We start from the raw sequence: 21,621 nt of genomic DNA on the forward strand, positions 1-21,621 counted from the left end.
TAGGCACTGTACTCCATAGGCACTGTAGCCTGAATAGGCACGTAGCCTGTCAGGCCACTGTAGAGCTGCATAGCATCGGCCTGATAGGCATGTACCTGATAGGCACGTAGCCTGATAGGCACTGTTAGCTGATAAGGGCCGTTAGCCTGATGTAGCAACTGTACCGTCATAGGCAGTACCTGCATAGGGCACTACGCCTGGATAGGCACGTGTAGGACTGCATAGGCAACTGTAGCCTGATAGGCACTTACTGCATAGCACGGCTGGATAGCACGTAGTAGGCTGATATGGCACTGTACAGCACGACCTGAAGGCACTGTCTGTACGTACCTGATAGGCCAACTGTACCATAGGCCCTGTACATAGCCACTGTACGTAAGGCGCTAGGATGTATGAATGGCATTACTGATAGCCTGAGTGAATGTCTACTGTGACCATAGGCACCACCGGGCTGATGCAGGCAAGCCGGGTGCTAGTGAGGCAGTAGCCCTGATAGGACACTGTGAGTAGCCTGATAGCACTGCGCTGTATAGGCATGTGACCTGATAGGATCACTCGTATCCAGCTGAAATACCACGTTAGGCTGATAGGCACTGTACCTGAAGGCAACTGTAATTCCTGATAGGCAGTACCTGAAGGCACTCGGTACCGCTGAATACGGCACTGTAGCCGATTAGCACTGGTAGCGCTGAAAGTCCACTCGTACGCCGAAGCACGTAGGAGTCCTGAAGGTATGGCTATAGCAGGAACCGGGCTGAGAGGGTCATATATTGACCCCTGATCAGGCACGTACCAGTAAGGCACGTGACCGTCTGATAGGATCAGCCGATAGTACTGTACCGTGCCGAAGGCATAGCTGTCCCTGAGCACGCACCTTATAGCTGCACTGTAGCCTGAAGGCAACTGTGCCGATAGCACTGCCGCTGTAGCGATGTACCGATAGGGCACTGAGCTGAATAAGGCACTGGTAGCTGATAGGCACGTTGCCGATAGGATCACTAGTAGCGCTGATAGCAACGTAGCCGGATAGGTGACTGGTAAGGGCTGACTGAGGCACTGTGTACCCTGAGAGGGCTAGCTGGGGAACCCTGAGAGGCACTGTAGCCGATAGGCCTGGTAGCCTGGAAGGCACTGTAGCCTGATAGGTCACTGTACCCTGATGAGCCACTGTAGCCGCAGGCGTAGCTGAAGCAAGTGTTAGGGCTTGATAGTCCCACTGTATGCCTGATAGCACGAGCCGGCTGATAGGGTCAAACTTGTAGCTGATAGGCATGTACTTGATTATGACACTTAGCCCTGATTAGGCCGCACTGACCGCGAGAGGCACGTACCGCTAGAGCACTGACGGAGCTGAAAGTAGGCACTGTAACCTAGACGTAGCTGTAGCCTGTAGCCTGATAGGCGACTGGTAGAATAGGACGAACCTGATAAGCTGACTGAGCACTGAGCCTGATGAGCACGGCTTGGACTGTACTCGATAGGGCACTGTAGCCTGATAGTGGCGAGGAGTAGAATGACTTACCCTGATAGCACTGTACTGATAGCCTGTATATGAGCAGTCCCGATGGCCACTGTACCTCACGTCTCATAGGCACTGTAATCCTAGCTAACCTGATAGCACTGAATAGCCTGTAGCTGATAGCACTGACTAGCCCTATCCTATAGATGTCCTGATAGTGTACCTGATAGGCACTGTACCCTGAGAGCACTGTACCCACTGCGAGGTCCACGTAGCCTGAAGGGCATTTGAGCTGATAGGCAGCGTAGCCTGATAGCACTGTACGCCTGATGTAGGCAAACTGTGAGCCTGATAGCACTTGTAACCTGATAGGCAACTGTACCCGATAGGCACTGTAAGCATAGGTGTCCGATACACTGCTGCCTGATAGCAGCTAGTCCGATAGGCACGTAGCCTGATAGCCATGTAGGCCTGATAGGCAGAGCTGAGGCACTGTAGCATGATATTAGCACATGTAGCTGATAGGCACGTACCTCGATAGCACTGTAGCCTGATAGGTTCATGGTAGCTGATATGCACTGTAGCCTATGGCACGTGGCCTGAAGGCACTGACGATATCACTGTACTGGGAGATGGAGCCCCACTATTAGAAGTAACTGGAGTCGAGAAATGTAATACTTGGTTAGGTTTCAAAAATAGTCCATCACTACTTACAGTAATAGGCCAACATAACGCCCCAGTCACCCATGGCACTGATCTGGGTGATTGTGGACCAACCCTGGTTGGAGGGATCCCGTCCCATTCCAGACTGTAATTGGGACGCTAGTTTCCTCAAGAAGAACTATAGTCCAGCTTTGAAACTGAGCGGTGCAGAGAGAGGATAGAGGAGTTGAGAGGCACCACTTGCTAATAGATATGGCTAATCCCAGTGTCCAACCTACACCAGATAGTGATAAGTGCCTCTGAAAGTCGATCAATCGTTCTCCTCCGCTTCGTCGACATCTGAGAGGTAGACGACAAGGCTCCAAGACAGATCGGTATATCCGTCGATCTAGTGTCTCCACCAGCGGAGTATGAACGGCTTCCTCGATGTGGAATACCGATGCAGGTTGAAGATCTTGATCGCCTCAGGGATCCGCACTGATGTTCAACTCATATCAAAAGCAAGGAACGGGTCCTATCAGCACTCGCAGCATGGGACACAGAGCGAAAGATGGAAAAGGTCGTGGTCGATCTGTGGGAGCGCTGACGGTTGAGAACAATATTACGCGAAGTAACCGAGCTTGAGAATGGTTACCTAGCGAATGATAGATGTGAGCAACATTGGAGAGGCTGACACCGGAACACGCATAGGAGTGGACCGTCTCAGAACGTGTATGGGTTCATATTCAGAAGTGTGATATTCAGGGCATCGAGTAGTATGCTGAGCTATATTGTCTGTGTGCTACTCGTAAGCTGTGCCTATTTGGTAGAAGAGAGAGAAGAGAAGGGGGGGGAAGAGAGAGAGAGACAAGAATAGGGGACGAAGCTGCTCAGAGAGACAGAGACAGGAGGAGAGTGAATGAGAGAGTTCGTCACGAGAGAGAGACGAAGAGAGAAGAGGACAGCAGAGAGAGAAGAGAGAGTAGACAGCTGAGAGAGAGACATGATACAGAAGCGAGACAAGAAGGACAGAGGAGAGAGCGAGGAAACGACAGAGACGAGAGAGCAGGAAACAGAGAGAAACGCACAAGAGACAAAGACAGAGGCGAAGTATGGAAAGCTGGAGACGAAGAGATGAGAGGAGAGGAACAGAGATCGAGAAGAGAGAGAGAAAGAGCTAGAAGAGAGAGCATTGCGTGCTGTAATATGGGTTGTGGGGGACTGAGGAGACTAAAGCAGCGGAGTTAGTGGGGGTGACCCGGAGGGAGTGTGACCATCAGACAGCCTCAGACAGTGCTGTGTCTATGATAGCTCCCCTTTTCTATCTCCCTCTGATACCAGCACTCGACTTTTGAAGTATGTTGAGAGTTGAATAGAAAATAAAATAGTAAATTTGTTTTCTAGCTTGCTGGGTAACTTGGAGGTTTGCCAATGTGGGAGAGATTGTGGAGCACTGTTTTTACTTTATTAACTAGGAATCAGCAGTAAGAACAAATTGTTATTCAATGACAGCCTAGGAATAGTGCTTGTTCAGCGGGCAGAAGACAGATTTTGACCTTGTTAGCTCAGGGATTCGACTATGCAACCTTTCAGTTTACTGGCCCAACCTCTAATCACTAGGGCGTCTACTGCTGCCACAAGTGTAACTATTTATGAATTGGAAGTGACAGTAACAAGGACTTCAGGTGTTTGATGTTGTTTGACTGTCTTCACTATCTCGTGGTGAGAGAGGAGAAGGCAGATAAGAACATTGTTCGGAGTGAGTTTTTGTTTACTGTGAACATTGCAGAGCCACAGGCAGATATGGAGGAACTGATGATCACTGTAACACCTGTTAAGGCTGTGTTAAGGAGGTGAAGTCAGGTGCAAGGACAGCAGATTAGAGTAAACAGCAGCACACTGATATTTAGTTTTGGTGAATCCCCCCTCCAAGCAAATAGGGCGCGACAAAACAATGAAAGAGTGCCAAAAGACCAGCTGACATTAAACTACGAAAAACGACTGCGACAACGCAAAATGAACCAATGGAGGCCAGCCGGCAGGAACATGGATACAACACAAAAGACATGGATGGGGCGAACAGAGGTACTAAAACCTAGCTGTAGGATTGATGGGGGATGAAAAAACGAGGTGGTGGTATAGTGTCAAACAAGATTAACAAGAACAAAGAACATTGAAAAATGAGGCGGCGATGGCTTGAAAGCCGGTGACGTCGATCCGGCGAACCGCCAAGGGCACAGAGAGGAGCGACTTCAGTGGAAGTCGTGACAAAACATGTCTCTGTGCTTAGTACACTGGGTTTCTATATTAGAGAGTCAGCAACACTTCTCTGTGCACAGTACACTGGGTTTGTTCGATAGTAAGTCGGAACACTTCTGTGCTTACATGTACTGGTTTCTATATTAGAGTCAGCAACACTGTGTCTCTGTGCTAGTACAGCTGGGTTTTTATATTAGAGTCAGAACACTTCTCTGTGCTTAGTTACACTGGGTTTCTATATAGAGTAGCAAACACTTCTCTGTGCTTAGTAACACGGGGTTTCTATAAGAGTCACAACACTTCTCTGTGCTTAGTACACTGGGTTTCATATTGACCAGTAACACTGTCTCTGTGCTTAGTACCGTGTTTCATGATTTCAGCAACACTTTCTCGTGCATGCTAGTTAGCAACTGCGGACTTTTCTAATTAGAGTCAGCAACATTCTTCCTGTGCCGTAGTACACTGGGTGTTCTATACTAGAGGTCAGGAACACTTCTCTGTGCTTAGTACACTGGTGTTCTCTATATTAGAGGCAGCAAACACTGTCTCTGTGCTTAGTACACTGGGTTTCTATATTAGAGTCAGCAACACTCTCTGGATGCTTAGTACACTGGGTTTCTATATTAGGGTCAGCAACATTCTCTGTGCTTAGTACACTGGGTTTCATATTAGATCAGCAACACTTCTCTGTGCTGAGTACACTGGGTTTGTATATAGAGTAAACACTTCTCTGGTGCTTAGTACACTGGGTTTCTATATAAGAGTGCAGGAACACTAATCTCTGTGCTTAGTTACACTGGTTCTATATTAGAGCCAGCGAACACCTTCTCTGTGCTTAGTACACTGGTTGTCTATATTAGAGCAGGACAACACTCTCTGTGCTTAGTACACTGTGTTTTGTCATATTAGACAGAACACTTCTGCGTGCTTAGTACACTGGGTTCTTATATTAGAGTCAGACATACTTCTCTGTGCTTAGTATACACTGGTTTCTATATAGAGTCAGCACACTTCTCTGGTGCTTAGTAGAACACGTCTGTAGTCCATGCTGATGAGTCAGCAACACTTCTCTGTGCTTAGACACATGTGTTCATGTGATGTCAGCAAACATCTCTGTGCTTAGTTACACTGGGTTTCCTATAGTAGAGTCCAGCAACACTTCTCGGTGCTTAGTACACTGGGTTTATATTGAGAGTCAGAACACTTCTCTGTGGCTTAGTACCACGATGGTTGTTCTATATATAGAATGTCAGAACACTTCTCTGTGTCTCTAGTAGCAGTATCTGGGTTTCTATATTAGAGTCAGCAAACACTCTTCTGTGGCTAGTACATGTGGTTTCTTATATTAGAGTCAGGAACACTACTCTCTGTGCTTAGTACACTGGGTTTCTGATATTAGAGTCAGCAACACTTTCGCTGGCTTAGTACACTGGGTTTCTATATTAGATGGTCAGAACACTCTCTGTGCTTAGTACACTGGGTTCTATATTAGAGTCAGCACACTTCTCTGTGCTTAGTACACTGGGTTCTATGTTAGAGTCAGCAACACTTCCTGTGCTTAGGGTACATCTGGTTCTATATTAGAGTCAGGCAACACTTCTCTGTGCTTAGTACACTGGGTTTCTATATTAGAGTCAGCAAACACTTCGCCTGTGCTTAGAACAGCTGGGTTCTATATTAGAGTCAGGGAAACACTCATCTGTGCTTAGTACACTGGGTTTCTATATAGAGTAGCAACACCTACCGTGCTCTTAGTACACTGGTGTTCCATGTGCGATGGTCAGCAACACTACTCTGTGGCTTAGTACACTGTGTTCCATGCTGAATGTCAACCCTGGGGCGTTTGCTGGGTCCCTCTAGCTAACTGACGGTTCTGAGCATAATGTACGCCGTTGTAAAATATAACATTTTACTGCATAGTGTGCTGTGATGAACATCCCTTACAAAAAAAAGATTGCAGTCAGAGTGCAGTTTATTCTGCAATAACTGGGTCCAAAATCCCACAGTCGACTGCAGTTCCTGCACTTTACTGCAGTTTAAAACTGCAATCTTTTTGTGAAGGGAGTCCCTTTTCATGTTTAAATTAAAAAGTGAAAATCAATCAGGTCCTACCACAGTCAACGGCACCCTTGTTGATATTCACTTCTCCATGTGAAAACAGCCTCCCCTCTCATTTCATTCACTTTCACCTGAGCCTTAGATCAATCTGGCTCAGTGATATGTACCCCTGTTCAGGGTCAGAGGCAACACTGACCATTTCCCTTCCTCTCCGGAGGCGATGTTGTTTAAACCGGGAGTTAACCACAGATTGATCAGGGGACTGAGAGGGTATTTGGGGGCGGCCATCACTCATAACTCTGAAGGCAGTCTGTTTCTCCTGGCCTCAACACTTTGATAGAACCCTCTTAATAACTACTCCACGGGTAATGCATAGCCAGGGTATATGTCTTGGGTCAGCAAATTATAGTTTTCTTTTTTCCTCAGAAATATATTTGGGGAGGTCTGAAGACCTATTGCTAGTCATGTTTTATACCAAGATAATTTGTTGTTTGCCATGGATGGGAAGAAATACATTAGAATTGTTTGGGCAGCCATTCTTTTTTTTGCTGTAATTTGTCAAAATGGCCGCCTGGAGTCTTCAGAATGCCTGTGTGCTCCTTCGGAGAGAAAGCTGCCTTTGCACTATTTTTGTCCCAGAAATAAGAGGTGAGTGCCGGAGAGCACACTGTTCTTTTCATCACCACAACCTTCTCATTTCAAGGATGTGAATAGATTAAAATGGTGTTGGATTTATCGTGAATATGGATTTATTAATGACCAATTACTACATAACGGGAGGTCATGGTGCAAACTCTTAGTAAATATGTCCTCTAACTCAAGCAGTGAATCAGCCTCTATGTGTCCAGTCATCCCGTCCCTTCACCACAATAACCAACACATATAGGAACTGTGACACTTCCTTGGCAAACGTTGTGAAAAGGGAAAACATTGAAAGAACATTTCTTCATCCAGGCCATAGCGAGACGTCCGTTGCGTCACACTGTCTGAAAACAGAATAACAGCAATAATACTTCATCAGCACTCAATGTCTGTTGAGTCAAGCAACAGGAAGTGTGTTAATGTAAGAATCTGTCCTGTCTGTTGGTGTATGTTGTCTGTATCTCCGCTTTAAGCCCAGAAACAATGTTCCTACATGGATAAATAAAGTTCATTTAATGTATTGTCTTTTCACCCAGATATGTTGATTTCTTCACTTCTACAGTGAGAGTCTGCTGTATGTATTTCTCAGTCTAATGTCAAAGTGAGGACTTTCTCCGGTAGCTTTAATTCCCTGGATAATGATAAAACAGAGCACACTCTGACACACTGGGCTATCCATTCCTGACAGACTCTTCCCCCCCTCCCTGCCTCCGCCTCCCTCCTTCCTACAGTTGAATCAGGGGTCAGTGACTTTCTCTGGAGTACCAGACTGGAGGAAATTCCACATAGTGGAGGTGGTGGTAGGAGAGGAGGTGGTGACGAGAAGCGGCCCACTAACCTCACTCAATTCCTGGGTAGCAGTTCCCTGAGGCAGGCCCTCATCCTACTGGAGCCTAGCCCACAACCCAGACCCATGGAGAGTAAAGTAAGACATAACCAATCAAGTGGCTTTTCAGTGGACCGCTAGCCACAGTCATGAGAGGAGAAACAGGGTGTGGAGCTTCTCATCACCTCCCTTCATCAGGGATGTAGCAACCGCTGGATTACTTTCACATTCCTARTGATTCTTGAAGAATATACAAGTACCTTATAAATGCCTCATGAGCTTAGTTCAACTGTTTAACCCCATCAGAACCCAACACAGAGGACTGTTTAACCCCATTGAGGACTGTTTTAACCCCATTAGAACCCAAACACAGAGGACTTGTTAACCCCATTTAGAACCCAACACAGAAGACTGTTTAACCCCATCAGAAACCCCAACACAGAAGACTGTTTAACCCCATCAGAACCCAACACAGAAGACTGTTTAACCCCATTAGACCCAACACAGAAGACTGTTTAAACCCCATTAGAACCCAACACAGAAGACTGTTTAACCCCATCAGAACCCAACACAGAAGACTGTTTTAACCCCATCAGAACCCAACAACAGAAGACTGTTTAACCCCATCAGAACCCAACACAGAGACTGTTTTAACCCCATCAGAACCCAACACAGAAGACTGTTTAACCCCATCAGAACCCAACAAAGAGGACTGTTTAACCCCATCAGAACCCAAACACAGAAGACTGTTTAACCCATCAGAAACCCAACACAGAAAAGACTGTTTAACCCCATCAGAACCCAACACAGAAGACTGTTTAACCCCATCAGAACCCAAAAAACAAGATTGTTTTACTCCATTGTTTTTAAAGTAATTGTAAACAAACACGATAAAGCTTCACAACATGGTTAAAACTATCACTTTGATCTCATGGATGGTCAGTCATTGCATCCATAGCCCCATCTATGAATTTGAGAGTGGTTATATTTCCCCACCCCCATCCCTAAGCTGTTTACCCAAAAAGGTGGATCCACTTTGTTGTTGTTTGAACTGCAGATTGCCACTTTAAATTATGAGGGAACATTTGATTTGTATTAGATACAGGGTATTAGTGAGGTTTGGTGTCAGAATTGAGGTCAATTAAGTTTTTAATTCAGTCAGGAAGTGAATTTAAATGTGAATACCTGTTGTATTTCCTAAAACACTACACCCTTGATACCCTTAAATGACCTAAACTACTTTTTTTTAAATAAATTCTTTCCACATGTGTGTGTTGGTATATTATCAGTGAGCGAAAGGAGACACAGCAAATTGATTAATGTTACCTAGTGTTGAATTTTCAGTGTAACATTTCTAGTGATAATTCAGGTGTTAAATTAAAGTTACAATATGAAACTTGTTGGGCGACCTGACAAAATTCACATAGAAATATGAGTTACAGATCTGTCATTCTCATTGAAAGCAAGTCTAAGAAGCAGTAAATCTATTCTATGTGTGCTATGCTTTCCGTTTGTAAGTTTAGTTTTTGTGTCTTTTACTTTCGGTTTTGTACACCAGCTTCAAACAACTGAAAATACAATATTTTTGGTTGTAAAATATATTTCACAGCGGTTTAGATGGTACAATGATTCTCTACATTACATTTGATTGTCTTGTCATATAAACTGAAATTAGGCAAACTATTAGAATTTTAGCAACCAGGAAATGGAGGAGCTATTTCTGCATAGTGCATCTTTAACTCTGTAAGTGTTAAATTAAAGCTCATTGGTGTAAAAATAACCACAGTGTTGGTTTAATAACCAGAGTTAAATCAAAACCACCGCTATTACTATCATATTTCCCAGCATGCTCTATTGCAGATTGGTTTTTATAATTGTTTGTTTCAATATCTATGTTTTGCATTGATTGATTAATTAATATTCTGCTACTCAAATATAAATAAAAAAAGAATTCTAAACTAATCTGTCACGTTCGTCATAAGAATTATCGGACCAAGGTGCAGCGTGATATGGTTTCCACATGTTTATTAACTGAAAACGCACAAAAACAATAAAGAATGAACGAAACGTGAAGACAATGGAGTGCTCACAGGCAACTACACATAAACAAGATCCCACAAACACAGGTGGGAAAAATAACTACTTAAATATGATCCCCAATTAGAGACAACGATTACCAGCTGCCTCTAATTGGGAATCATACAAAACACCAACATAGAAAAAGAAACTAGAACACAACATAGACATAGATATACTAGATCACCCCCTAGTCACGCCCTGACCTACTACATCATAGAGAAACAATGGCTCTCTATGGTCAGGGCATGACAGTACCCCCCCCAAAAGTGAGGACTCCGGCCGCAAAACCTGAAACCAAATGGGGAGGGTTGGGGGGGTGATTAGTGTTGGTGGCAGCTCCGGTGCGGGACGAAGTACCCACTCAGCTCGTGGATCCGCCAGCTTTGGTGGCGGCTCTGGTGCGGGATGAAGACGCCGTATCCGCGGAGCCGCTGCATCGGGGGCGGGCTCTGGTGCAGGATGAAGAACCGCTCAGCTCGCGGATCCACCAGCTTTGGTGGCGGCTCTGGTTTACCATTTCCGTAAAGGGTGTGATAAGTCCAAGTAACAGTTTGGATCATGTACGCCTGCCATAGAGAGCCATTGTTTTTCTATGGTGTAGTTGGTCAGGGCGGTGAATATTCAAATATTGTATATAGCCTCTGACTGGATTCAATATGGATTACACATCACTTTGCAAGCAGCATATATGTAACTTGCAGGACCACGAGTTTCAGGTCACTGTATTAGGGTAAAACTAGGCCTCAAAAGAGGCCTTATGTGTTGTATTGTGTTAAATAATTTTATTTTCAAGTAACATATTCACTTAGGATCTTCCTTGGCGTAGGCCACAGGACAGAAACAACACATGTCTCTGTCACTATCATACAGCATGGTGGAAACTCTACATTCACTTGAAAGGTGTTGACTGAAACGTGTGCGCTAGTAGAACTGGACCAGTGTTACATTTGACACTCTCAGTGTTGATTTAACACTGGGAATTTTGCTGTGGGGGAACCTTTGAATCTTCATGTTTCAGAAGCTATGGAATTTTCCAGAATTCCAGATCCTGTCGCTCCATTCTTTTGTCCCAGTCATCAAAACCTGGGTCATCACCTCTCTAGTCAAAGATAATCCCTTGGCAACAACCAATATAATAATTACCGCAGCAGCAGCGAGATGCTGTCGTAAGCGTCAATATATTTTTATAAGGTCCATCAATTCAAATATTCACATTAGCCAGTAAATAATTTGTTTCAGTTTCATTTAGTTCAAGAAGTGAATATGAACAATTGTTTTTATTGCAGACTAGGCTATTTTTCTTAAATTGTATTTAAGGGGATTGTGCATTGTACCCGTTACACATAGTAAGTAGGCAATATTATACAGTAGATTCGTAATAATTGTTTTGATTTATAAGTAATTAAATATACGGGAATTGTTTTTAGCCCTATCCTATTTTAACGTGGAAACATTTGTTATTGATAAACAGTCTGATAATAGACATATTTAGGCTTTTATTTAGACGCTATATTTTGTAATAGTTTGATCAACTTTTCGATGATATGGAATTTATTATCGACGCAAGTATTATGTGTATAATTTTTTGTTTGACTGTGAGCGGATCTTTTGTTTTTGTGCTTATTAGCGAGCGAATACGTGTCTTGGGATGTGGATGAAACGCTCGCGCACGGAGGAGCAGCTGGGCCCTCGGAAGCTTTCAAGCTCTCCCAAAGCTGTCATCAAGTTTAACACGAAGTTTGGCAAAAATAATTGTGTGCTGTGCTCCAACGGAACACAGCTAATAAATCTTTATATAAAAAAGAATGACAAAGCTGTGCAAATAAGTGGACAATATTGTAGCGCAAACAGTAGGCTTTGATTGAATTGCTGTATTTTTGGTTTTTGTAGTCAAAAACAGATTTTAACTGCTTAACATATTTTAATGGCTGATAAAAAGGTATAATTGAGTTGTTAAATTGTCAATAAGCTCATATGTAGCAGCTAGGGGATTTCTTCTGTGTGTGAAAATAGTCAGAATAAATAATAAAATGTCAGATAAAAGGAATTTAGGGAATGCATGTTTTAGAGATCCATTATGTTAGAACATCCATCGTATTAGAACATTCCATGTTTTAGAACTCTATTTAGAAGATCCATGTATGAACATCCTATGTTTAGAAACATCCGATCTTAGAACGATCATGTATTAGAAATCATGTTTAGAACGATCCATGTTTAGAACATCCATGTTTAGAACATCCATATTAAGAACATCCATGTTTAGAACGATCCATGTTTAGAACATCCATATTTAGAACATCCATGTTTAGAACTATCCATGTTTAGAACGATCCATGTATAGAACGATCCATGTTTAGAACGATCCATGTTTAGAACGATCCATGTATAGAACTATCCATATTTAGAACATCCATACTTAGAACATCCATGTTTAGAACGATCCATGTTTAGAACGATCCATGTTTAGAACGATCCATAGACTTAGATAAACATCACATCATTGTATCTGTCCCATTATGATGTGCATGGCCATTGAGGCCACCTCCATTTTGAAGTAGTCCATTTTATTCTACTACTATGAGTCGGTAAACAAACTTAAAAGGTGCATACTGCCACCTGGAGATTGTTGTTTAAACAGGTACAAACATTTTTACATTTAGCAGAAGCTCTTACCCAGAGCGACTTACAGGAGCAATTAGGGTTAAGTGCCTTGCTTAAGGGCACATTGACAGATTTTTCACCTAGTTGGCTCTGGGATTTGAACCAGTGACCTTTCGGTTACTGGCTCAATGCTCTTAACCGCTCGGCTACCTGCCACCCCCTATCTGGTCAAAGATTTGCCCCCTGCAGTTATGGAATGTTTGCTCACAAATAAAATGACCCATAGGAAGTCCTACCCAGTTGACAACTTCAAAATGGTGAAAGTCCTCCATAGTGCTGCCCATGCTAAAATGGTCTTTTGGGCAATAGTCCTCTATCTATCTCTATGGTGTGCCTGTAGTGGATAAAGTGAAGGAGTCATCCTTTCTGCCTTTCGGTCTTTGCTCCTCCCCCTGGCCTGTGAGTAAGGCAGTAGAGCCTTCAGCAGTGTAAGGAAAACCAGACATCACACTCAGAGACAAGGCACTGTTACTACTACACACACTCCCACACAGCACAGCATCCACACGGCTGTGATACTACACTCTCTGGCCTTTCCACTGAACTGACAACCTGAACACTCCATTGGACTCCATTGGACGATCGCTGAAATGGACTGAAACAGAGAGGATCCAAGTGGAAAAAGATGGTTCGTTGGTGGACTTTTTGACTGTGCGTTTGGTTCCAGGTTAAATTGCATCGAATTAAATCGCATCGAAGAGAAGTCGCCTCAACTATTTTTTTCAATTTTTTTCAATCAAACTGTTCCTAAGGAGGCTCTCACACTCATATATAGTTAGATTTTTCGACTATCCTCCCCTCTGCGCTTCAGGAGTCTGTTCCAGTCTCTGCCTCTCAGGTGGTTGTGTTTTTCAGGGTCCATCTCCTGCCACCCTCCCTGATGCTGACAGAGCCGTATGGGATGATGGGGTCCATGGGTTCCGAGGTGCGAGACCTGAGCTCTCTCTTACCCCTGGTGCCCTCTGTACCCTCCCTACCAGTGAGCAGCGGGGGCTGTGGCCTGCCCGTTGGGGGTGCCCCTCAGTGGGCACCTTACCTCGACCTCCACCCTGGCTCTCCCTAYGGTTCCCTGCCCTCCCACCACTCCCTCATCAAGCAGGAGCCCGGCTGGGGCTCCACGGACCCTCTGGAGGACCCTCACTGTGGCCTGGGGGCCTTCACGTTGCACTTCTCTGGCCAGTTCACTGGGACAAGCCCCTGTAGGGTTGGGGCCTTCGGTGAGCCAGCTCCAAGCCAGTCCAGGGTGTTTCCTAATGGAGCTTACCTCCCAGGCTGTGTGGACAGCCCGCCAACCCACAGGAACCAGGGTAAGGCTGCTCTCTGCTCCCCTCTCTCCTCCTCTATAGCCACCTCATTGACCCTCTCTGGGCTCACTCTATCCTCTGCAGCATCTCTTGAATTCAGCTCAARCTAAGCTGTCTACTCCTCACCACTCAAGGCCAAAGTTATTTTACATCTGCATTGCTTTCTGTTTGGGGTTTTAGGCTGGGTTTCTGTATAAGCACTTTATGACAATTGCTGATGTAAAAAGGGCTTTATGAATACATTTGATTGATTGATTGTGAGGCCATCAGCGTTGCACCTACACTTTCTGATGTCAGTGACGGTGTGTGTCTGTGAATTTCTCATGTGACCATGCCGTACTTCCTGGGTCATTGTGTGTATGTGTTGGACTGTGTCTATTTGTATTGGGTGTAATTGTCCAGAGTTGATGTTTGGGGCTTGTCCATAGTGTTGTGTCTGAACAGGATGTTTTGTACTACACAGGGTCGTTCTGCCCTGTACAGGGAAGAGAGCTGTAAGTTTTCCCATCGGTGGCCCGACTCACGGAGTTAATGCAACAATATGGCCTAGAGTCTCCCTCAGCCTGTGTTCAACACGTTCACTTTCACTTTTATTCTCAAACAACATGGTGCTTCAAAATAATGAAACATAATAATACAAAAAGCAGTATTTAAAAAAAATACAACATTTAAATASTGCTATAAATGTATTGTTGATTGTAATATCCCAGTTAAAGGGGCAATTAGCGGTTGAAACAATAACAAAGTGTTTTCCTCATCCCTGTTTTGGTAAAAAGCTGAGGGATTGAGCTGGAGAAATGTAACCTCTCTCAAATACATAGACAGAGCTATGGATGCAAGACCTGGCCATCCATGATATAAAAATGATAGTTTTAACCATGAATTGAGACTATATACTGTGTTTATAGTCTAGTGTTTATTTACATTTACTTTATTTACAAACATTGTAGCAAAACAAGCTTATATGTTGGGTTCTGATGAGGTAGGACAGTTGAACTAAGCTCATGAGGCATTTATAAATGATATTATTGAAGAATCAATGTGTACATAGTTTATAAATCCCAAAATGGATGTAGCAACTGCAGATTTCCCCTTTAACCCCCCCCCCAGTATTATTTTAGGTTGAAATAATCTTGGAATCTAAATCTAAATAACACAAAAAATATTACAAAACCTTTTATCAACTGTTTATAAAACTTACAAATGAATATTGTTTTGGTGCTGTAGTTATGGACATTATTTTGTAAAACTTGACACGAATATTGTTTTGGTGCTGTAGTTATGGACATTATTTTGGAAAACTTACAATTAATATTGTTTTGGTGCTGTAGTTATGGAAATTATTTAGTAAAACTTACAAATGAATATTGTTTTGATGCTGTGTTATGGACATTATTTAGTAAAACTTACAAATTAATATTGTTTTTGGTGCTGTAGTTATGGACATTATTTTGGTAAAACTGTATTCTTTGTTATTCAACTAATTTCAAACCATCAGTTATTTAAGTTCATTTGATCATTTCTCATCATTCTGCATTTACATTTTTTTGTTTGTAAAAAAATCACCATATATTTTTAAATGACATAAACGGGACATTGTTAACTATAGTAATCGCTGACATAATGAACTGAATCTGTTTCTACCTAGCTATCACAGAAGAATGTTGTCAAGACGGACACATATTCACTCATAGATGTGGTGGCTGTACAACATTATTATATCTATGATTATAGCATGATAAACGTGTTGTTCACTAAATATTTATAATACACATGTTGTTTAATTAAGCAATTAGGCCCGAGTTGGTGTGGTATAATGGCCAATATACCACGTAGAAGTGCTGTTTTACGCACGACGCACGCGGAGTGCTAGGACACAGCCCTTAGCCGTGGTATATTGGCCATATACCACAAACCCCCGAGATGCCTAATTGCAAATTATAAATGGTTACCAGGTAATTAGAACAATAAAAATAAATATTTTGTCATACCCATGATATATGGTCTGATATACCACGGCTTTCAGCCAATCAGCATTCAGGGCACAAACCACCAATTTTATAATACAATTTTATGTTCACTTTTCCCTAATTAATTGTTTCAACCTCAATTCAAATTCAATATGGGCCGAATCCGTAGCTGAGAAGATGGAGTAAATACAACGTTCACTGTTATTAATTGTCATTATATTTTCAGTTTAGCTACATTATTATGTTTTTCCTCGGTCAAAACAATGTAACATATTTTCCCAGTTTAGCTACTTATTAGTGTTTTCCCCTGCAAACATGTAATCATATTTTCCAGTTTGCTACTTATTAGTTTTTCCCTCGGTCAAAACAATGTAATTATTTTCCAGTTTAGCTACATTATTGTGTTTTCCCCTCATTCAAAACAATGTAATTATATTTCCCAGTTTGGCTACATTATTAGTGTTTTCCCCTCAGTCAAAACAATGTAATCATATTTTCCCAGTTTAGATACATTATTAGTGTTTTTCCTCAGTCAACAACAATGATCATATATTTTCCCAGTTTAGCTACATTATTAGTGTTTCCCTCAGTCAAACAATGTAATCATATTTTCCCAGTTTAGCTACATTATTAGTGTTTTCCCCTCAGTCAAACAATGTAATCATATTTTCCCAGTTTAGCTACATTATTAGTGTTTTCCCCTCAGTCAAAACAATGTAATCATATTTCCCAGTTTCAGTACATTATTAGTGTTTTCCCTCAGTCAAAACAATGTAATCATATTTTCCCAGTTTTGCTACATTATTAGTGTTTTCCCTCAGTCAAAACAATGTAATCATATTTTCCAGTTTAGCTACATTATTAGTGTTTTCCCCTCAGTCAAAACATGTAATCATATTTTTCCAGTTTTAGCTACATTATTAGTGTTTTTCCCTCAGTCAAAACAATGTAATCATATTTTTTTTACAAACTAAAATACTAATGCAGTATAGAAAATATCAAATAAAAACATTCCTATCATAATGTTTCCTGATTTAAATGGACCTGTTTGGAAGACAACATTTTCCTGYATAATTTTCCTAGTTGTACAGTTTCTTACTGTGTCTATTTACAGTCATGTTCCTGTTTATYCGGTCCCCCCTTAAACAAAGTAGACCTTATAAAGGCTTTATATACTATACATAMAGGCTTCATAAGCACTACATAAACGYTTCACAAATMATTTATAAGCGTATGTCATAYTCAATAGAAGGTGTATAAAGGGTGACAAAACCAYTGTAGGTTGAATTGCCAAATGTGACAAAACGCACTATGTATGTYCACACACCCTTTACAGAGCATGAGATAAGCTTAACGATGATTAGTGAAGCATTTATGTAGTGTTTATGAAGCCTTTATGTATGCTCTATAAAGCCTTCAAAAGTTGTTTAAAGAGGTGTGAAGATGTTGACTAGTAAAGCTAACAGTATAGTAGCCATACGGGGCGTGGGAAAAGGACATTACCTTGGACCGTCACTGTCTGTGCCATAGGAATTGATAACACACGTGCGCACAGCACGCACTAATGCACGCATCGCACACGTTGGTTCATCCACGCACGCACGCACGCACGCACGCACGCACGCACGCACGCACGCACGCACGCACGCACGCACGCACACACACACACACACACACACACACACACACACACACACACACGGCTGATTCTTAGGATTTCTGGAGTGTTGTAGCATTTGATGTCATGTGTTCTGTGTGTGATAATGTTTGAGTGTTTTCATGTAGTTTTCAAAAACACCTCACATTCAAACACACTTTTTACAGACTAACACTTAAACTTACTTTATTATCCAGACCTTGAGAGCACTTTTCCTTCCAACGGAGAACGTGTCCTGAGCCGAAATTGCAAACGCTCTCCGCTCCGAAAAGGCTTTTTAAATCAAAATGTATATATTGGTCAGATGTTTCACATCCAAGATTTACACAAAGCCTAAAAAAAATATCTATGGTCTATATTGCTCCCAATTTCCGAATCCCATATTGTTCATTTATTTCATTTAAAAACAAATGTTGGAAATGAGACCAGCGCTGTCTACGGGTTTCTCTATTAGTCCCAATAGTATTTTGGTCTTGTTCCCTCCAAGATCTGACCTCAGAAGATAAGTCAGGGGAATGTTTCACAGATATTTTATTTCAAAATTTCTCTGTTTCCTGTGTGCTATATTGAGACTTTATCAATTTGACAACAGCAATAAACATGATTGATGATGTCAAATGATGTTGAAAATTTGTCAACAAAGATACAGTCTATTTTCAGTATTGTTTCATACTTCCATTAGTCATATAGGGTTTAGCCTGTGTGTATCGGTAATTGTGAGGCTTCATATAGGGTTTAGCCTGTGTGATCGGTAATGTGAGGCTCATATAGGGTTTAGCCTGTTGTGATTTCGGTATATGTGAGGCTCATTAGGTGTTTAGCCTGTGTTGATTGGTATGTGAAAGGGCTCATATTAGGGTTTAGCCTGTGTGATCGGTAATGTGAGGCTCATATAGGGTTTTAGCCTGTGTGAATCGGTAATGTGAGGCTCATATAGGGTTTAGCCTGTGTGATCGGTAATTTAGGGCTCATATAGGGTTAGCCTGTGTGATGGTAATGTGAGGCTCATATAGGGTTTAGCCTGTGTGATTGGTAATGTGAGGCTGCATAGTGGTTTAGCCTGATGTGACTAGGTATATGTGATGGCTCATATAGGGTTTAGCCTGTGTGATCGGTAATGTGAGGGCTCATATAGGGTTTAGCCTGTGTGATCGTAATGTGAGGCTCATATAGGGTTTAGCCTGTGTGATCGGTAATGTGAGGCTCAATAGGGTTTTAGCCTGTGTGATCGGTAATGTGAAGGCTGCAGAGGGTTTAGCCTGTGTGATAAATGGTACACGTGAGGACTACAATACATGCTTTAGGCCATGTGTGATCGTAAATGTGAGAGGCTCAATAGGGCACACCGTGTGACTGGTAATGTGAGGCCTCATATAGGTTAGCCTGTGTGATTGGTAAAGTGAGGCTCATAGGGTTTAGCCTGTGTGATGCGTAAATGTGAAGGATCATATAGGTGTTTAGCTGTGTGGATTGGTAACTGTGAGCGCTCATATAGGGTGTTAGCTCTGATAGTGAATGTGGATATGACTGAGGCTCAATAAGGTTTGCGGGTGATATTGCGTAAATGTGACGGAGCTCCATAGGGTATTTAAAGTCCATGAGGCTCGATCGGTGAATGTGAGGGCTCATTAGGGTTTTAGCCTGTGTGAATCGTGATTGAAGATCGTGTTCAGGCTCATATCGAGGCGACAGAGCTTATTTGGCAGCCCGTGTGATTCATGGTAAGCTACCGTGCGCGCTGCATATAGGGTGTTTAGCCTGTGTGATGTCGGTAATGTGAGGCTCATATATGGGTTTAGCCTGTGTGAATCGGTAATGGTGAGGCTCATATATGGGTTTAGCCTGTGTGATTCGTAATGTGAGGCTCATAGGGTTTAGCCTGTGTGATCGGTAATGTGAGGGCTCATATGGTTTAGCCTGTGTGATCGTAAATGTAGGCTTTCATAGGGTTAAGGCCTGTGTGATCGGTAATGGTGAGGCTCATAATAGGGTCTTTAGCCCTGTGTGATTCGGTAATGTGAGGCTCATAAAGGTTTTAGCCTGTTGTGATTGGTAATGTGAGGCTCAATATACGGGTTTAGCCTGTGTGATCGGTAAATGTGAGGCTCATATATGGGTTTAGCCCTGTGTGATCGGGTAATTGTGAGGCCATATATAGGAGTTTCAGCCCGTGGGAATGTAATGTGCAGGCTTCAGACCGCATAAACTGAGCAACATGAGAGTATTGTTGATTCTGTGTGAATAGTGAGTTTTGATGAAGTGAGTCTGAGGGTTCAGTGGTGGGCTTGGAAGGGCTCAGTAAATTAGAGACGTGTAGGGAGTCAGTTTCCTCAGGAAGCTGTCCAACCACTCCCCTTTGACTGCCTGTCGCTGCTAATGTCATTCGTATGGTGTGTGAGCAAGTGTGGTGTGTGTGTGTGCTTGTGTGTGTGTGGTGAGTGTGTGTGTGTGTGATGTTGTCGTGTAGTATGTGTGTGTCTGTGTGTGTGTCGTGCTCGTGTGTGTGTGTGTGTGTGTGTGTAGTCGTGTGTGTGCGTGTGTCGTGCGTGTGTGTGAGTGTGCGTGCCGCGGTGGTATGGAGCATATGTGCAGACGACACACACACACCCAATGTGATCCTTAGATTTTACTGTCTTCATCATTCTCATGGATACGACTTTCCTCTCCAGCGTACTGAGAAAGCGTGAATGATATGCCGTTCACACGTAGAGACAGGGTTTCAGCTGGTGTCAGAAACTTACTACAGTGATGTTGCTATGAGGATTCAGATATCCGTCCGGCTCCTGGAGACTCACAGTTTCCTACAAAATGCTGCCATAATGGTGAAACTGAGAAAGTATTGTCTTTATAATGTGWCTKTTCTCTGTAGGTTATGGGACAGTAGGTCTGGACGGGGCTCCCAGCTATGSTCACACTGCGTCTCACCAYTCCCCTCAGTTCTCCAGTCATTCCTTCAAACACGAGGACATCCTGTCCCCTCCAACTACCATGGGTAACTATCACTGTCCTTAACACTTCCTGTCCACCTGTGTGTATGATAGTGTGTGCCTGTTTTAGTATTTGTGTGTGTGTGCATCATGTGAAAGTTAACCTCACAAACAATGAAGACTCTGAGGTCTCAGCAAGGTTAGTTAGGAAGTCACCCAGAGGTTACAGGGCTATAAATGACTACCATCCATTCTCTCTCCCCTCAACTTCTCTCTCTCTGTTTTCAACACCACCTCTCGCTATGCTCTTATTCAAAGCTGTGTATGTTTTCTGTTCATTTTGGTCAAATGAATATACTGGCTCTGGAAATGATAAGGACACAGCTTAATGAGAGACTTTGTGGAATGTTGACCTCCATCAGGGGACCAATCCACAACTGAACCAGAGAAGGAGCTATGTAGGTCCTTTAAAAGGAGATTGATTGGTTTACCACCTCTGGGAGGACTGCTGTTTTGATCATTGTTTAGAGGAAATGGGTTTTTATTGGTGTTTGTGTGGGTGTGTGTCTGTCTGTCTGTCTGTCTGTGTCTGCGTGTGTTTGGGGATGAGAGATCTTTTCTCTGTGACTCCTGGGGATATAGCAGCAGAGATAGTCAGCTGGTAAAACAGACCAATCTGGTGTTATATTGAGCATGTGGTTTCATAGTGCTGTAACTACTGTCCAACAGGTCTTTATGCTAATTCATTGCTTTGTTTGTCTGATTCATTTACTGTATGCTATGCAGGTGACCAGCAGTACCCTGCCCCTCCCCCTATGTTTGGTTGCCACCCCTCCTCAGAGAACTGTCCAACCAGCCAGGCTCTACTGCTGAGGAACTATAACAGGTACCTTTCTGTTCACAAACCTCCTCATCACCTTGGGTCTCTATAGCTTGAGATCCATACGCCTGACTGTCATACCATTACACTGTACAYGTTTGTGCTACCGTTGCTAGGATACCAGGGTTCATTTTGACTACATAGTTATTTAGGATCTGACTCCAGTGATGATCACAGATAGATACTCGTATTTATTGTACTGTATTTATATTTCAACCAGGAAGTCCTATAGAGATAATAATATATATATATTT

At 42.8% G+C, this 21,621-nt stretch overlaps 1 protein-coding gene across 1 annotated transcript; it reads left to right on the top strand.

Moving 5' to 3' along the window:
* Positions 1-13,053: 13,053 nt before the first annotated feature.
* Positions 13,054-21,373, top strand: LOC112077430 (Wilms tumor protein homolog; the record flags this gene model as incomplete). The annotated part of the gene is made up of 3 exons (XM_024143943.2): positions 13,054-13,936; positions 20,430-20,552; positions 21,274-21,373. Coding segments are annotated over exons 1-3 (650 nt in total), but the record flags the coding sequence as incomplete, so codon positions are not given.
* Positions 21,374-21,621: the final 248 nt, after the last annotated feature.

This window comes from Salvelinus sp. IW2-2015, unplaced genomic scaffold (assembly GCF_002910315.2).
Source record: "Salvelinus sp. IW2-2015 unplaced genomic scaffold, ASM291031v2 Un_scaffold4556, whole genome shotgun sequence".
NCBI lineage: Eukaryota > Metazoa > Chordata > Actinopteri > Salmoniformes > Salmonidae > Salvelinus > Salvelinus sp. IW2-2015.